The sequence below is a fragment of the Salvelinus namaycush genome, chromosome 29, assembly GCF_016432855.1.
Source record: "Salvelinus namaycush isolate Seneca chromosome 29, SaNama_1.0, whole genome shotgun sequence".
Lineage (NCBI taxonomy): Eukaryota > Metazoa > Chordata > Actinopteri > Salmoniformes > Salmonidae > Salvelinus > Salvelinus namaycush.
The window spans coordinates 17,705,624-17,723,499 of record NC_052335.1 but is presented as its reverse complement, the minus strand read 5'-3'; the positions used below and the strand labels follow the sequence as shown (position 1 = coordinate 17,723,499).

The following is a 17,876-nucleotide window of genomic DNA, read 5'->3' as shown; positions in this document are numbered from 1 at the left end:
TGTTCAGTTGGCTCTGTTGATTCACTTCACACAATAGATCAAAGCATGAAATAATGTGAAGATATGTTTTTATTTAGCTCTGATAAACATTCTCAAAATAGGCTATTTGCATACAGTGCCATTGCCTGCCTGCCTGCCTATGATAATTTCAAGAAATGTGTGTAGGCTAGTCTAATGTACACTTCACTTACTTATGAATATCTGTATGTATGATGGATTGTTTGACAAATTACCTGACCCCCATTCAACACCTCCTTTACAAAGTCCTCTTAAAAGATGCAATACTGCAGAAGTGTTCTTCTTATATTAGCTAGTTGTGATAGACTATTGCATTCTGTGGTTCCCCAATGCTGTCATATCTTTGGCGCAGAGGCTTTTTGTAGGGCAGAATGGGCACTGGGACTCCCCTGAATCTATCCATTAAATCCAATCCTCCAAAGAAATTCACCAAGATGATGCCCAACTTGGCTGGCATGAAGCTGAAACAAAAGAAAATGCACTTGAGATCAATAAGGTGAATATTATAAAGTAACTCAGTGGTAGAGACTTCAAAACTTTACATTCTCCCTCTGCGACAGGTGTCATTAGGTGTGGCGTATCAATCCCTTGAGCTTCTGATACAAACCATTGAGCTTCTGATACAAGAGAAAAGGCCTTGGGGAAATGAAAAAAGACTACTGAGGTATGGAACTAATGTCTACCTTTTTAATGCCATGAGGAAGTACAGACTGGAGGGTAGCAGTAAATACATCTTCTCCCTCAGGATTGCATCAACAATCATCTTTGCTGCATCCCTCTTGTCCATGATGGGCAGAAAAGACGGCCACCTAAACAACAAGGGAAAAGATAGAAATTGCGCTAGTATCATTATTGGCAGTTTTAGTTACCTGGGGGGGCAATCATATAGGGATAACTTACTTTGTCTGACATCCTCCAAACATGGTTGTGTTGATCAAGTAAGGACATACTATAGTAGTTTTGACCCCCTCCTTCTTGAGTACAAGCATCTCTAAGGCAATGGATTCAGCAAATCCAACAGCTGCAAACTTGCTTGCACAGTAGTCTGTCAACAAATTTTTTTTCTGTTATATCAATGACAGTAAATTATTATTAAATTCTGTGGAGTAACACTACGGATAGAAGCTAATATTGTTGTGTAGCGGGGCTCACTCCAAATAGTGTAAATGACCCACATGAAGATTCACCCACCTGCTAATCCGTTCATAGCAAACAGTCCTCCATGACAGGCCACACACACAAGATGCCCATGGTTCCTGGACATCATAGCGGGGAGGAAAGCCTTGTATGTCTGTACAGATTCATGTCAGAGAGACATGTATGGATCATCATACAGGATACAGATCAACTCTTAAATAATGCTTGAATAGTTTGTTTGCCTCCGCAAAAATTACAAGCTCAATTACCCAGAAGTGAGCAGCGACATTGACCCTCAGTGTTCTGTCCACCAGGTTGTCTGGGGCCTCTGTGAAGGTGTACTTTCCTGTCACTACTCCTGCATTATTCACCAAGATGGAAACATCCCCCACCTCCCTCTTTACCTGTTGAATCAGTAGGTGAGTCAAAGTGTACATCAAATCACACACAGTGCTTGGTGGATAAGGTACTTTTTTCTCCTGTTAAACATGATATTACCAATTACACACAGTGTTCACATTATTATACACATTATTGTGCACATTTAAAAAGTTGACTGTCCTAAAAGTTATCTCAGCTTTCATTCAAACCACCTTACCATGTCTGCAACTTTATACACCTCACTCCGTCGACTGCAGTCACAAGCATAGGCATAGACACGTATGTCCAGTATCTGGCGAAGTTCCTTGGCTGTCTCATCAAGAGCTTCCCAGTCGACGTCCCAAAGGACCAAGGTAGCCCCACGACGACCCAGCTCCTTGGCTATCAGTTTGCCAATACCATTGGCTGCCCCTGTTACCAACACTATTTCCCCTTCCACGTCCTTCCTGGGTGGCTGGATGAACAGACGCACAAGGGCCTCAAACAGGTAAAAGATTGCTCCAATAATGAGCTCCAAAAATTCCTTTATGTAACACAAATTTAACAGAAAGCCCTCGAAACACTGGATCAGTTGGTTGTGCATATTTGCTGGGCTGACCCTCTTACTACAATATTTTCTTCCCTTTTAAAAAGTCTCTAGGTGATATCTTCAAATCGCTCTATGAATTTGTTGATCCTTTTATTCAAAGTCTCGCAACATCATGTCCCTCTCTCTGATTAGACTCAGATGTCCCTCCCCTCTCCTAATGTCATACGCTGTCATATGAGTGTTTTATTTTTGTTCTCTCATATCTGCTGTGTCACGTTGGTGTTTGACCTGTCACCTAGTAGTCAGTGGGCATTTGTTATGGAGATCATTTTAGATGGGGTTAATGTTAGCAGGCCTATGACAGCCCTATTACTGTTCATTAACGTTACTACTACTACCATTAGTAATAGTTGTAGCTACTGCAGTCACTAGCATTACCGAGAACTATATAGTATAGCCTTGTAGACCTAGTAGCAACTAAATACTTGGCCTAAAGAGCAAAAATGATTTTTACCCTCAATAAAAAGTATTTAACGACCATAAATCCGTCGACGGGCAAATAAATATGCACTCACCATTTGTAACTCATTTCGTATAGTGGCATAACTGTAGTGTACAGGTTTATCTGCACGACAACGCATGAAAGGGGATGTAGCTCAGTGGTAGAGCGCATGCTTTGCATGTATGAGGCCCCGGGTTCAATCCCCGGCATCTCCAGGGAACTTTTTTTGCAATTCGATAACACTGGTATATGTTTTTTAATTTGATGCGTTTTGATATATATAACATTAGCTTTGCTATGTTTGACAAATATTTTATAACCAAATGTTGAAAATAACACAAATCCGAGCTCCGGATATTTTCGTGTGTTAGGAGTTAGTGCAAGGGGAGCACGTTTCGGTTTTTGCCCTAGCACTACTGAGCTGATTCAAATAATCAATTAATCATCAAGCATTGATAATTTGAATCAACTGTGAAGTGTTGGGGCAAAAAAAAGTGCACCTCTTGGGAGTCACGAACACCGAGCAAACTCTGCTGTAGTGGGTTATAGTCAGTGCTTAATTGAATTTTAGCCAGATCATCTCCCCCCTGCCAGAATCCCCCCTCTAATTTCTTTAATTTTGTGGCTAGAGACAAATACTTTCTGTGGCACACATCAGAGTAAAATACTTTCTATCGAACAAACTTCACGTCAGGATAGGCAACCGAAATTAATAATTCATGTATGTGTGTTATATTAAACATAGAGGGAGTAAAATGCTGGCAAGCGATAAACATTTCAGAACAACTATTGCTGAATTTGTATCCTTGCACTTTCAAAAATACTAGTCGAATAAGACATGGGAGATATTTATTTATAGACTAATACAAATCAGTAGCGGATAAACATTTCAGAACAACTATTGCTGAATTTGTATCCTTGCACTTTCAAAAATACTAGTCGAATAAGACATGGGAGATATTTATTTATAGACTAATACAAATCAGTAGCGGATATAGGTACGGGCGACATGGGCAGCCGACCAGGGCGGCATCTTGCCGGGGTTCGCTCAGGGCGCCATACAAGCTAGAACCGCCACATACACTTGAAACAAATAGCCAAACCGAAAACTGCAGACAAAAATGCTATCTGCTACTAAGATCAGTGAAATGTAGGCTAAACTGACAACGGAGTGAAGAGCAGAAATCTCAACTACAGTAGCAAGCAAGTCGCAGCAATGAACAACGCGAAGGGAGGTAGAATTTTGGCAGGGGGGAGATTTTCGGCACAACACCAGCACCTCACTGTTTTGAACTGTTTCGTTCCGGATCCAACTTGTCCGGATCCGGTACCGCTCATGGCATGAAAAATACGATTTAGTTTTTACAATGTATAAATGATAATAAAAGCGATCAACGTTCATTCATACATCTTCTTTAAAAAAAAAAGCATAACGTGAGAAAGTAGATTTTCAGCAGGGCCTGATATTATAAGAGTCGATTCGGGTTGGGCCCGGGTATATGGTTTGCTCAACATTGACCACGTTTACATGTGCCCAGTATTCCGGATAGTAGCTAATATCCTGCTTAAGGTCTCATTCGGGAGAAGCTGTTTACATGTGTAACGGATGTGAAATGGCTAGCTAGTTAGCGGGTACGCGCTACTAGCGTTTCAATCAGTTACGTCACTTGCTCTGAAACCTAGAAGTAGTGTTGCACCTTGCTCTGCAAGGGCCGCGGCTTTTGTGGAGCGATGGGTAACGATGCTTCGTGGGTGTCAGTTGTTGATGTGTGCAGAGGGTCCCTGGTTCGCGCCCGGGTATGGGCGAGGGGACGGTTTAAAGTTATACTGTTACATTGGTGCCGTGACCCGGATCACTGGTTGCTGCGGAAAAGGAAGAGGTTGAAAGGGGGTGAGTGTAACGGATGTGAAATGGCTAGCTAGTTAGCGGGTACGCGCTACTAGCGTTTCAATCAGTTACGTCACTTGCTCTGAAACCTAGAAGTAGTGTTGCACCTTGCTCTGCAAGGGCCGCGGCCTTTGTGGAGCGATGGGTAACGATGCTTCGTGGGTGACAGTTGTTGATGTGTGCAGAGAGTCCCTGGTTCGCGAGGGGACGGTTTAAAGTTATACTGTTACACATGCACTTTTGATATCCCGCTCTAGAGTATCCCTGTAGGCATGAATAAACAGAATATTCCTAATTTAAATTCCTATGGGTTAAATGGAATAGTAACTGAAATCTGGACACTGGCTGTAGGCATATAACCTCTCACGTGTAACGCTGCGTAATAACCTATACTATTAACTCCTGCAGAATTATGCATTTATTGCAGTAAAATTATACAATATTTATACACCAAAGATATGCGACACTGAGCCCGCGCAGACCGCGAAAATCCACAGTAGTCTATCCCATCTAAAATCAGCATATCACAGGCATTTTATCCGTGTTTCTCATAACTGGGATCCACGCCTTTTCGGGTTAGTACGGGATATGTTTACATGTGTTACAACATATGTCAACAACAAAAAACAATAATAACGGGATATCGGTGTGTATGTAAACGTGGTCAGTATAAGCTGTTTGAGACCAACGCATGGCCGTGGCTGTGTGAGAAGCGCGCCTGTATCTCCCACAGAACCAGTGGCGGGGCCCCACATGTTTTGAGCCCCACACTTTTGGGGGGAAAAAAACACCTCTATATATTTATTTATGTTTATTGTGGGGGCTTGCCTGTTTTGCTTGTTATTTTGGCATTAATACGTGTCACATATCAGTTTGCAAACAATGTAAAAAAAAAAAAAAAAAAAAAAAAAAAAGTGTAATTGAGTTAAAGCAGCATACAAACATGGTCTCTTTTTTTCTTTCTTGAGTAAGGCACCCCCGAAATGCAGGTGTTTCAGCCTAGCTCAGTGCTTTCTGTGGTTTTGGGGCTAGCCAGCAGAAAATACAGAGCGTTGCACCTGATTGGCTCAGTTTTCTGTCACTCATGGGACAGTAGGTCATCCCCAATTCTAAGGTTAGAGCTAGAACATTTTTGACCCTTGGGTTCTGCCAGGGAGTTATATTAGAAGTGCCCATCCAAGAAGGTCATTGGCCACAGATAGAATGACATCAAATTACGTTATATCTACAGTAGCTTTGTGTAAAGAGTGCGCTGAGAGCCGGGAAGCAAGTTCAGGGAGTGTGTTTTGATCTAGAGGCCGGAGAGGGAGTATACGTGACACTTTGATTGGACTGATCATGTCAACATCGTACTTTCAAAATCTTAGCTGGCAAGCTAGCAGTCGTCACCATGACTCAAGTCGACAATCAAATCCTTGTCATATGAAGAGAAATTAGAGATAAACGTCTCGGTGCTCATCGGCTATTGGACATAAACATTACACAACAAGTTGGAAATCGCAAATTCAACAATGAGTGGTTTGGGAAGGAATTATTGGCTAGCTGTGAGTTCAAGACAACTCAGAACTCGGGACAAACGAGCTTCGACTGGGAAAATACGTTTTGAACGGTCATTCAACTCGGAATTGTAAATTCGGCATCTTTCTCTTTGATGACAAAATTTGCCCAAGAAGGACCGCCGCGCCACTTTCCTGTTTAAGCACATCACGACGTGAGTCCATAAATGTCTTATCCAGCTTCATAAATGTATATAGGATGCCAGAGAGATATGTAACGTTATACTTTAGCTAAAGTAATACTAAGTGTATGTTGTGTAGTAAGCTGTTAGTAGCCCATGTGCCTCATCCTATTAAATTGGTCTATTTTCACCAACGCGGTATTGTAATCACATTGTTCGTGGCCAGTGTGTGCTTGTTTGCCTACAACCTGTTGTAGAGAAACGTATTCATCGAATATTGTAAGAGCTTTCATTGTCTGTTTATATGTAAGAACGGCCCATGTTCTGAATTATGTCGCTATACATTTCAAAAGTGCTCTGTCGCTCATTAAATGTCATAATCGAAATTACGGATTGCCTCTTATCCGCTTGTCATCCCCTTATGTCATAGTGTGTACATCTCAATTGTCAGTAGAAACCACATTTGTTTATGCAAGTCAGCCATATCAGCGATGTTTTTTGAAAGGCAGTAAGTGAGGCAGAATGAACTGTAGCAGTAAGGTGTTGGGACCGCTGTTGGGTTGGGACAGCTTTATGTAGGCCCTAATAGTTTGTGGGCACCGTTTGTCACCGTTATAGTGCAAGTAATGTATTGTTTAGTGCTGTGTTGTTGCTTTGCTGGCATGCATCCCTCCAATTTTTGTTTGTTTGCCCCACCAAGATGTACATGGTAAAATCGTCACTGCACAAAACTAGAACAAGATTCACTTTTTATATGATCTCTCTCTGCTCCAATTCTGTAGATATGAGCCTGCACCTCATCTCTCCAGCGTTGTACTTCATTTCTTTCCGTAGAGTCATATCCGCGTGAAGTGTTCTGGAGGAGCTGCAGCACCCCTGTCAGCAAATCTCAGTGAACAGCATGCAGACAAAACAGGCGTTTAGAAATATTTCAAATACAATCGCGGGAAACAGGTTGGAAAGCAAATGGCTGCTGAAAAGAGAAGACTCTAATCCGTATGCTGTAGGCTACCAGAATATTTGATCAACTTTAAAATAAAGTAAAATCAAAGTTTATTTGTCACAAAAAGTAAAAAGGCAGGCTATATACAGTAGCGAGGTTACATACAGACACTGGTTAGTCAGGCTGATTGAGGTAGTATGTACATGTAGATAGGTTTAAAGTGACTATGCATATATGATGAACAGAGAGTAGCAGTAGCGTAAAGAAGGGGTTGGTGGGTGGCGGGACACAATGCAGATAGACCGGTTAGCCAATGTGCCGGAGCACCTGTTGGTCGGCCCAATTTAGGTAGTATGTACATGAATGTATAGTTAAAGTGACTATGCATATATGATGAACAGAGAGTAGCAGTAGCGTAAAGAAGGGGTTGGTGGGTGGCGGGATACAATGCAGATAGCCCAGTTAGCCAATATGCCGGAGCACCTGTTGGTTGGCCCAATTTAGGTAGTATGTACATGAATGTATAGTTAAAGTGACTATGCATATATGATAAACAGAGAGTAGTAGCAGCAGTGTAAAAAGAGGGGTGGGGGGGGCACACAATGCAAATACCTGTTCAGGAGTCTTATGGCTTGGGGATAAAAACTGTTGAAGCCTTTTTGTTCTAGACTTGGCACTTCGGTACCGCTTGCCATGCGGAAGTAGAGAGAACAGTCTATGACTGGGGTGGCTGGGGTCTTTGACAATTTTTAGGGCCTTCCTCTGACACCGCCTGGTGTAGAGGTCCTGGATGGCAGGCAGCTTAGCCCCAGTGATGTACTGGGCCGTACACACTAGAGGTCGACCGATTAATCGGAATGGCCGATTTCAAGTTTTCATAACAATCGGAAATCTGTATTTTTGGGCGCCGATTTGCCAATTTTTATTATTATTATTATAATTTTTTTACACATCTTTATTTAATCTTTATTTAACTAGGCAAGTCAGTTAAGAACACATTCTTATTTTCAATGACGGCCTAGGAACGTTCTGACAGATTTATAACCTTGTCAGCTCGGGGGATCAATCTTGCAACCTTACAGTTAACTAGTCCAATGCTCTAACACTGATTACATTGCACTCCACGAGGAGCCTGCCTGTGCCGCGAATGCAGTAAGCTAAGGTAAATTGCTAGCTAGCATTAAACGTATCTTATAAAAAACAATCAATCAATGACTGTCATTGCTCCAATGTGTACTTAACCATAAACATCAATGACTTTCTTAAAATCAATACACAAGTATATATTTTTAAACCTGCATATTTAGCTAAAAGAAATCCAGGTTAGCAGGCAATATTAACCAGGTGAAATTGTGTCATTTCTCTTGCGTTCATTGCACGCAGAGTCAGGGTATATGCAACAGTTTGGGCTGCCTGGCTCTTTGCGAACTAATTTGCCAGAATTGTACGTAATTATGACATAACATTGAAGGTTGTGCAATGTAACAGGAATATTTATACTCATGGATGCCACCCGTTAGATAAAATACGGAACGGAATAAACGTTTTGTTTTCGAGGTGATAGTTTCCGGATTAGTCAAAGGTATATGGTTTAGAGAGAAATAGTCGACGCGTTATAATTCCTGTAATAACTTGCGGCTGAACTTGAAAGGGGTTATTTTACCATTCATGTCTTCCATAGAGAATGTCTTGATCTACTTCAAATAAGGTCTGTGTTTCGTGCAGGCTAAAACCGCCTCGACGTTTTGATACCCGTGTAAATCTCACTAGAATAAGGTAACGTTTGTCAACATCTTTTCATAAATCCACTCTACAAAAAAAATGATCTTCGCTTATATTTAGCCAATATTGATCAGAGTTACCTTGTCCTATGGATATCTACACAGTTAATAAATTGGCAAGGTGGTGTAAGCCTACACAAAACACAGACCTTATTTTAAGTGAATCTAAACATATCCTATGGAATAAATGAAGGAACCGCTTTTCAGATTTTGCTAGAAGGTGTCATGGGAATTATGACTCGCACTTTGGTCGTCAATTCTTACCATGCCCATTATTAAAATAGGATTTCCTGCATATAGAAATGACAGTTTTTGTTTTCAACATTCATCACAGGTAACTTAAACTCTATTTTTATTCAAACAGTTGAGAGTATTTGTCTCCTAAGCAGACTCTTCAGTATCATTGTCACTTCAGAGCTGTGTGTGTGTGTGTGTGTATTTATGTATTATATTAAGTTAAAATAAAAGTGTTCATTGTTCATTCAGTATTGTTGCAATTGTCATTATTACAAAAATGTGTGTGTGTGTATGATAAGTTTTATATATATATATATATATATATAAAACTTTTGTTTATTTTTATAAATCGGCCGATTAATCGGTATCGGCTTTTTTTGTCCTCCAATAATCGATATCTGTATCGGCGTTGAAAAATCATAATCGGTCAACCTCTAGTACACACTACCCTCTGTAGTGCCTTGCGGTCAGAGGCCGAGCAATTGCCGTACCAGGCAGTGATGCTCTTGATGTTGCAGCTGTAGAACCTTTTGAGGATCTCAGGACCCATGCCACATCTTTTTAGTTTCCTGAGGGGGAATAGGCTTTGTCGTGCAATCTTCATGACTGTCTTGGTGTGTTTGGACCATTCTAGTTTGTTGATGATGTGGACACCAAGGAACTTGAAGCGCTCAACCTGCTCCACTACAGCCCCGTTGATGAGAATGGGGGCGTGCTCGGTCCTCTTTTTCCTGTAGTCCACAATCATCTCCTTAGTCTTGGTTACGTTGAGGGATAGGTTGTTATTCTGGCACCACCCTGCCAGGTCTCTGACCTCTTCCTTATAGGCTGTCTCATCGTTGTCGATTATCAGGCCTACCGCTGTTGTGTCATCTGCAAACTTAATGATAGTGTTGGAGTCGTGCCTGGCCATGCAGTCGTGGGTGAACAGGGAGTACAGGAGTGGACTGAGCACGCACCCCTGTGGAGCTCCAGTGTTGAGGATCAGCGTTGCAGATGTGTTGCTACCTACCCACACCACCTGGGGGGGCGGCCCGTCAGGAAGTCCAGGATCCAGTTGCAGAGGGAGGTGTTTAGTCTCAGGATCCTTAGCTTATTGATGAGCTTTGAGGGTACTATGGTGTTGAACGCTGAGATGTAGTCAATGAATAGCATTCTCACGTAAGTGTTCCTTTTGTCCACGTGGGAAAGGGCAGTGTGGAGTGCAATAGAGATTGCATCATCTGTGGATCTGTTTGGGAGGTATGCAAATTGGAGTGGGTTTCTGGGATGATGGTGTTGATGTGAGCCATTACCAACCTTTCAAAGCACTTCATGACTATGGATGTGAGTGCTATACGGGTCTGTAGTCATTTAGGCAGGTTACCTTAGTGTTCTTGGGCACAGGGACTATGGTGGTCCCATTTGTGTCCCTTCTGGAAGTGCCCCTGCTCTATGCCACTACTCAAATGCGATGATGATATGCATTCAATGCTTTTCAATAAAGGGTATTTAAAAAAATATAAAAAAATGTTTGTCTCATGCGTTCCTGTACCTCGGAGCCCCCCTCGCGTTTTGTTCCCGGACCTCCGGATTTACAAATGAAAGCACTAGTTATAGTGGGTAGCGCACAGAAGTAAACCACTATCGTCCTGTCTTATTTCTCGTGTGTTTTTCTTCTACCTTATATTATTTTTGTGTGCAATATTGATTACAGCATGTTGGGTTTGGACGGAGTTAGCAAGAAAGGCATTTCACTGTACTTGTGCACGTGAGATTAAAAACGTAAAATTTGAACACGCCCACATACGTGCCAGACAACGGTAACCAGGGAGGACGGATGTTTACCAAAATGTCTGCCTCCCTTGTCACTCAGTCTAGCTAAGGTCAACAGCAAGAATTTAGGGATTATATTTAATTTTCTAACGACTCCACATTGCAGCAGTTACACAGATTATTCTAGATTTTAACCATGCAACTAAAACATCTGAATAACTTTTTAACGGCCGCAAACTTGACCGTTACTAGCTAACATTAGCCACCAGGTCTAGCTAAAGTTAACGTTAGCTAACGTTACTGTACGTAATGCTGTGATGACTAACGTTAGCTTGCTGCTAGCTAGCTCTGTCTAGTATCTAGCTAGCCTCAGTATGTGTCCTTAACTAGCTAGCTAACTACTTTTTTTAGTAGCTAACTTATGTAAATTTTATTCAACAGATGACCCAGGGACAGTGTCTGTGTAACGACGTTAGGCTTTTTGGTGTGGCTCCAGAGACCGTATTGAAGAACACCGTCAAATCAAAGTTTATTTGTTGCGTACACAGATTGGAAGATGTTAAAGCAGGTGCAGCGAAATGCTTAACAGTATGTTTCTAGCTTCAGCAGTGCGGTATGTGCCGGGTTCACTGAGGCTACAGCTAGCGTCGTGTGAAGTATACTGACATGTTATCCAATTTGTGGTCCATTTACCACAGGAGGGAGCTGCCAAAGTGACTTGTATGATATGGGCACCGAATAATATAACATTTGCTGTATGCACTGTAGACAGAGTGGTCTTACTGTACGATGAGCAAGGAGAGTATAGGGATAAGTTCTCTAAGACTGCGGACTCTAAGGTGAGTTATCACCACCATTGTAGTTTGACTATCACATATTATACTCGCATCAATTACATACACACCACTTTCTGTCAGGTCAGTTTGATACCGGAAGCTTTTCGCTGAAATACTCAACTGAAGCTGTGTCTGATCGAGTGATAATGTTGTGATATTTATTTTATATAACTAATTCTTTGTAAATTGTAAATTCTTATTTACAATGAACACTGGCCAAACCTGGCCAAATTCTGATTTACAATTTACACTGGCCAAACTTGGAGGATGCTGGGCCAATTGTGCGCCGCCCTATGGGACTCCCAATCACGGCCGGTTGTGATACAGCCTGGATTCAAACCAGGGTTTCTGTAGTGACGCCTCAAGCACTGAGATGCAGTGCCTTAGACCGCTGCGCCACTCGGGAGCCCAATCTTCTTGCAGTATGGAAAGAAGAGCTATGTTGTCTCAAGACAAAGGAGATGATTGTGGACTACAGGAAAAGGGGACTGAGCACGCCCCCATTCTCATCGATGGGGCTTCAGTGGAGCAGGTTGAGAGCTTCAAGTTCCTTGGTGTCCACATCACCAACAAACGAACATGATCCAAACACACCAAGACAGTCGTGAAGATTGCACGACAAAACCTATTCCCCCTCAGGAAACTAAAAAGATGTGGCATGGGTCCTGAGATCCTCAAAAGGTTCTACTGCTGCACCATCGACAGCATCCTGACTTGTTGCATCACTGCCCGGTATGGTAACTGCTCGGCCTCCGACCGCAAAGCACTACAGAGGGTAGGGCGAACGGCCCAGTGCATCACTGGGGCCAAGCTTCCTGCCATCCAGGACCTCCATACCAGGTGGTGTCAGAGGAAGGCCCTAAAAAAGACCCCAGCCACCCTAGTCATAGAATGTTCTCTCTGCTACTGCACGGCAAGTGGTACCGGAGCGCCAAGTCTAGGTCCAAGAGGCTTCTAAACAGCTTTTACCCCCAAGCCATAAGACTCCTGAACATCTAATCAAATGGCTACCCAGACAATTTGTATTGCCCCCCCCCCCCCACCCCCCCTACACCACTGCTACTCTCTGTTGTCATCTATGCATAGTCACTTTAATAACTCTACCTACATGTACATACTACCTCAACTAACCGGTGCCCTAGCACATTGACTCTGTGTCGGTACCCCCCTGTATGTAGTCTCGCTATTGTTATTTTACTGTTGCTCTTTAATTTCTTGTTACTTTTAACTCTTATCCATATTTTTTTTAAACTGCATTGTTGGTTAGGGGCTCGTAAGTAAGCATTTCACCGTAAGCTCTACACCTGTTGTATTCGGCACATGTGACTAATAAAATTAGATTTGTCAAGGCCATGGCATTTTCTCCCGGCTCAACAAAAATGGCCATTGCCTAAACTGATCAATTATGTTATGTCTACAAAATCTGAGAGGAATGGTAAGCATAACTTCATACTTCTCAGTTGTATTTTGGCTGGGTTTTAATTCACAGTTGACCGACCTGAAGCGTCTCCTTGTATCAATTGTGATGCATCCTTCTTATTCCTCACACAGGGGTGAGAAGAAGGTAATCTGCAACAAACTTGTACAGATGGTAAGTAATCACACATTTCTGTGACGCAGTAGAACTAAGTTATCTTATTTTAATCAACAACATTCAAATTAAACACATTTCATCCTGTTTCAGAGTGCTTTGACATGTTTGCTATGGCCGGCAGAACACGCAATCATTTTTGGTTTAACTGAGGGAAAGGTAAGTCATTTACACAATCAATGTTTTTTACATTTATTGACAGCATTTTTTTATTAACAAAAAGTTCAATATTTTTTCGGAACATTGTGTTGGATCTTGACGTGTTTTGTTTGCTTCCTCTCAGGTTCACCTTGCTAACACAAAAACAAACAAGTCATCTACAGTCTACAGAAAAGATTCCTACGTTGTCTCGTTGACAACAGTGTGTGCTCTTGTTCTTTATTTCAACCTTCTCACTCAAAGTTGTACTCTGTGGTGGTGATCACAATAATAGTGAACTCCTCTCTGTATAGTGTCTCTGGTTCACAGTTGAAATCGTATCAGGTAGATTGATGCATGTTGTGTATTGATGTGCCTGTCTCTCCAATCTTTTTGCAGGGTAAATTGTTGACCCACCCTTGGCTTCCCATGCCAGGGCATATGGTTTGGCAACAGCTTCATAGTGGCTGGATGTGACAAGAAGATGGTGGCCTATGGCAGGGAAGGTCACATCCAGCAGACTTTTGACTACAGCCGAGAACACGCTGAGAAAGAGTTCACTGTGGCCACCAGTCCCAGTGGACAGTCTGTGGTCATCGGCAGCTATTACCGGTCAGTCTTCATTTTGATACATCAGTATTCAGGTAATAAGCATGATATTACAACCTCATACAGTATCTTACATTGCTGGGAAGTTCTTCTGGGTGATAAGTTGTTTTGTTCAAAGTCTTCAACTGGGGTCCTCTGAAAGGAGCATGGGACGAAGCATCCCCCAAAGAGATTCCAAACCTGTACACCATCACTGCCTTGGCCTGGAAGAAGGACGGCTCACACGCCTCTGTGCAGTTAGTAACCATACACGAACGAACACACCTGTTTGCAACAGTCATGCCATAATTGATTTAGCTCCGAATGTGCTGTAGAAAGTAGGCTACACGTTGCCTTTCACAGCTTTTTGTAATTTAAACTTCATGAACGTGTTTTTGTCAATCCCTGTGTTCAGGGTACACTGTCTGGCGGAGTGGAACAGTTTTTCTGCTGCCTGTGGAGGAGCATCTACAAGAACAATTTTGAGATGACTTATGAGGGACTGAGTCGGGTACCTTGTGATATTCACCGCCTTCAGTTCAGAACGAAAGGGTGGTCTTTTCAGTTCAGCTGACAAGGAAAGTTTAACTTGAGTCCTTGAGTTGTGGCTCACAGAGATTGTTGTTGAGCTGCGCTAATCACATCACCCTCTGTGGACTCAACAGTTCTTCTTAGCCATGTCACTTAATTCCTTGCGGGTGTCACACCAGCCTTCGCTTTGGCTCCCCCTCCTGTCCAGCTCAGGCATTAGGCGTTGCCGGCTTTCTAGCTGCTGGCAAACGCCTTTCACTCATCAACCCCGGACTTGTCTCGTCATCATTACACACACCTGGTTCCAATCCCCACGCTATCACTGTGTGTGTATAGATACTCCCTCTGTCATTTGTATTTGTCGTCATTGTAAATGTTGCTTGTTTTCCTGAGAGGAATCTCCTATTTCCTGAACCTTATTTTGCACTTTGGGTCTTGTCCCGCATTTATTTATGTGTGTGTATGTATGTATGTATGTATGTGTGTGTAGAGATATCTCTCTCTCGCTCTCATATTTATATATAGAGAGAGTGCTTTAATAAACTCAGTAGTTCTAAACCTGCGACTGCCTACTCCTCTCTACGCTTGTGACAGTGGGTTTGTGGCTCAGTCTATCTAACTGAACATTGTCTCTCGAGGTGATTGTAAAGAACCTGTCCACAGGGATGCAGGTTGTGCTGAAATCCCACTACAGCCATGAGATAGACGAGGTGAAGATCATGAGGAAGGACCGCTATCTGGTGGCCCACACCTCTGACACCCTGCTGCTGGGAGACTTGTCCTCCAACAACCTGAGTGAGGTATGACAGTCTGGCCATTCACTGGCAGATGGATAGGGGTTATTTGATATAGGAGTTGATGCTAATCTTTCACTATGGTTATTTCTTTACTTTCCTCCACTCGTGTGGTATTGCAGACTAGAATTTGAATTGAGCAGTTGGAAGAAGATTTATAACACTAAGTACTAGAAAATATATTTAATTGCCCTCGCTGACTGGTGTCTATTGTAGGCCACCGTCCCCTCTGCGAAGTCTCAACATTACAGCTGGAACAATAACCGTGTAACCAACGGTTATGGATGAAGTTCCAAGGACCTGTTTTAAAATGTTATAATTAGAAGTTTGAGGGCTGTCAGGATTCAGTTTGCTAATATCTGGTTAATTGTGAGTTTAAGGAGCCTTCCTATGCTGGAGTGCTGATGTTGAAAATGACACATAGTAATAATAATAATACGCCCTGGCTACAGGTATATGTGTAATGTAGTGTAAAGCAGGGAGTGTCGCCCACCTCACCCCAGGTGAACAAAGACCCCTCTGCTGTTGTTTTTTCAGATGGCAGGGCCAAAATGAAATGGTACAATTCCCAGTAGCTAGCTTTGTTTGCAGTTTTTATGTGCTGTTGTGAGTTTTCTGCCACTGCTATCCCAACTTATGAATAAGAAAATACCCGTCATGCACCTGTTAACTGGCTGTCATTGCTTCTTCAACATAGGAATTCTGAATTGTCTTTTAGTAGGGAGTCAGCTGCTGACTGATGTGTTGTCAGGTGTGTATGATTTGCAACACTGGGGGTGCTGATGCTGGTGGAGTGCGGCAGCAACAACACTGGGGGCGCTGATGCTGGTGGAGTGCGGCAGCAACAACACTGGGGGGCGCTGATGCTGGTGGAGTGCGGCAGCAACAACACTGGGGGCGCTGATGCTGGTGGAGTGCGGCAGCAACAACACTGGGGGCGCTGATGCTGGTGGAGTGCGGCAGCAACAACACTGGGGGCGCTGATGCTGGTGGAGTGCGGCAGCAACAACACTGGGGGCGCTGATGCTGGTGGAGTGCGGCAGCAACAACATCCTGGGATCAGTGAGAACTGAGTTCATGAACCCACATCTCATCCGGTTGGTGTTCACCCATTCTCCTCCTAATGCATATTATATAATAGAAAGCAGTTTATGAATTTATAATCACTTACTAGCACAATCATAGACCTTTTTTCCAGCCTACTATATTAATGTTAAAAATGGTCACTAGGTGGTAGTGTTGAGCTTTGGTTGTACATGACAGTAAGGCATACTTAGTTTGAATGCATAAGAAGGATAAGTGTTTTGCATAGAGCTGTCAAGACAGTTTTCAGTGGACAAAGTTAGTCATTACAAATCCATCCTACTGTATTTAGGCTGTCAAGATTGTCAGATTGGCGTTATTTCTGTGCTAATGGTTGGAGGTTCAGGCTGGTATTAACATTCCTCCTGAGCTCCTCGATCTGTCTGCCTCACACTGTCTGCATCGCTAGTGTTTGTCTCAATGAGCGCAAACAGAATGGAGTTGAAGACAGCAAAAAGTTAGCCTACCTGATTGACATCAAGACCATTGCCATTGGTAAGTGTGTTTGTGGAAGGTGATGCTATGAATATGTATGATGCAGAGAGTATGCTCCAAGAGATCGAGGACATAAAAACATGATTTCTGTGCTGCAGAAATATATTTTTTCAGGTTAAGCCAAGGTTATGACTGTGGTGCTTGTTGACTATAACTTTCATTCTCAGGCCAAAAATACATGGCCTTTTGTATTTACAGAAGTGTAAAATATATATTTTTTAATCTCTGCTATTACTATCTATTGAAGTGATTTGCAGCCAACTTACCCGTGTGAAGTAACTGCTAAATCTTCGAAATAAGTGTTTGCAACCTTCACTCTCAGCCCCAGTTCCAGCCCAGCCCGCCACTCCACTCTTATTGTAGATAAAGAGTGTCTAACACACAAAGACGCTGACTTGCCCCTTTTTGTGATGGATGATCCCCATTCATGTGGAGGCAGGCAGGTGCTGCTTCGAGCAACCTGGCCCCCACGTTGCTTTAGGTATTGATTAGGTAAACGACCGTTTGATTGTAGCGGGCCCACACCCTCCCCCTCTTCCCTCTCTCCCCTGGAGCAGCCTGAGATGCCGGGCCCTGTGAGGGCCGGTACAGAGAGATACTGAAACAAATGGGCATATGCCGCTTTCTGAGAACGATGCCTTTCAGTTAGGTGTTGACCCCACGGCGGGCCGGGCGTGCGGGGTGGTGAGCGGCTGTGTTAAGTCTGAATCACTGCCCAAGCAGCCCTGAGCTGAGCACCATCTGCCCTGTCCACTTCCTGTGCTAATTAAGTCCAGGGATGTCCTTCTGTCGGCTGCCGAGCTGTTTTTTATTTTTAGGTGGTGAAAATGAGAAGCAACCTCCATGCAATTTATTTCTCCCCCTTGAATGACAGGCGCAGTTATTTATTTTTCCCTCCCTCGCATTGTCAGTTGTGTACTTAACCTGCTCTGAAAGTGTAAATTGGGAAATGCTTTTTTAGCCATGTTTCT

General features: G+C 42.9%; 1 protein-coding gene, 1 long non-coding RNA gene and 1 other non-coding gene across 3 annotated transcripts; 2 read left to right on the top strand and 1 right to left on the bottom strand.

The window, feature by feature from the left end:
* Positions 1-51: 51 nt before the first annotated feature.
* si:dkey-221h15.4 (uncharacterized protein LOC563950 homolog) lies at positions 52-2,274 on the bottom strand. Its single transcript, XM_038968473.1, has 6 exons — positions 1,754-2,274; positions 1,425-1,559; positions 1,210-1,309; positions 919-1,063; positions 702-827; positions 52-479 (listed from the first exon to the last, which is right to left on the bottom strand). The coding sequence occupies exons 1-6, from the start codon at positions 2,117-2,119 to the stop codon at positions 311-313; spliced, it is 1,041 nt and encodes a 346-aa protein (XP_038824401.1). The 5' UTR covers positions 2,120-2,274; the 3' UTR covers positions 52-310.
* Positions 2,275-2,710: 436 nt separating this feature from the next.
* On the top strand, positions 2,711-2,782 carry trnaa-ugc. Its single transcript has one exon. It is a non-coding gene; the product is annotated as a tRNA-Ala (tRNA).
* A 2,801-nt stretch (positions 2,783-5,583) lies between these two features.
* LOC120024589 lies at positions 5,584-16,906 on the top strand. The gene is made up of 8 exons (XR_005472875.1): positions 5,584-6,166; positions 13,237-13,276; positions 13,370-13,435; positions 13,560-13,637; positions 13,814-14,026; positions 14,142-15,333; positions 16,079-16,424; positions 16,820-16,906. It is a non-coding gene; the product is annotated as an uncharacterized LOC120024589 (long non-coding RNA).
* The last annotated feature ends 970 nt before the right edge of the window (positions 16,907-17,876 follow it).

Coding starts and splice junctions, on each gene's coding strand:
- si:dkey-221h15.4 (XM_038968473.1), bottom strand. CDS start 2,119: ATGCACAACCAACTGATCCAGTGTTTCGAGGGCTTTCTGTTAAATTTG. Junction 1,560..1,753: donor TGTATAAAGTTGCAGACATG/GTAAGGTGGTTT, acceptor CTGATTCAACAG/GTAAAGAGGGAGGTGGGGGA. Junction 1,310..1,424: donor ATGTCGCTGCTCACTTCTGG/GTAATTGAGCTT, acceptor GAATCTGTACAG/ACATACAAGGCTTTCCTCCC.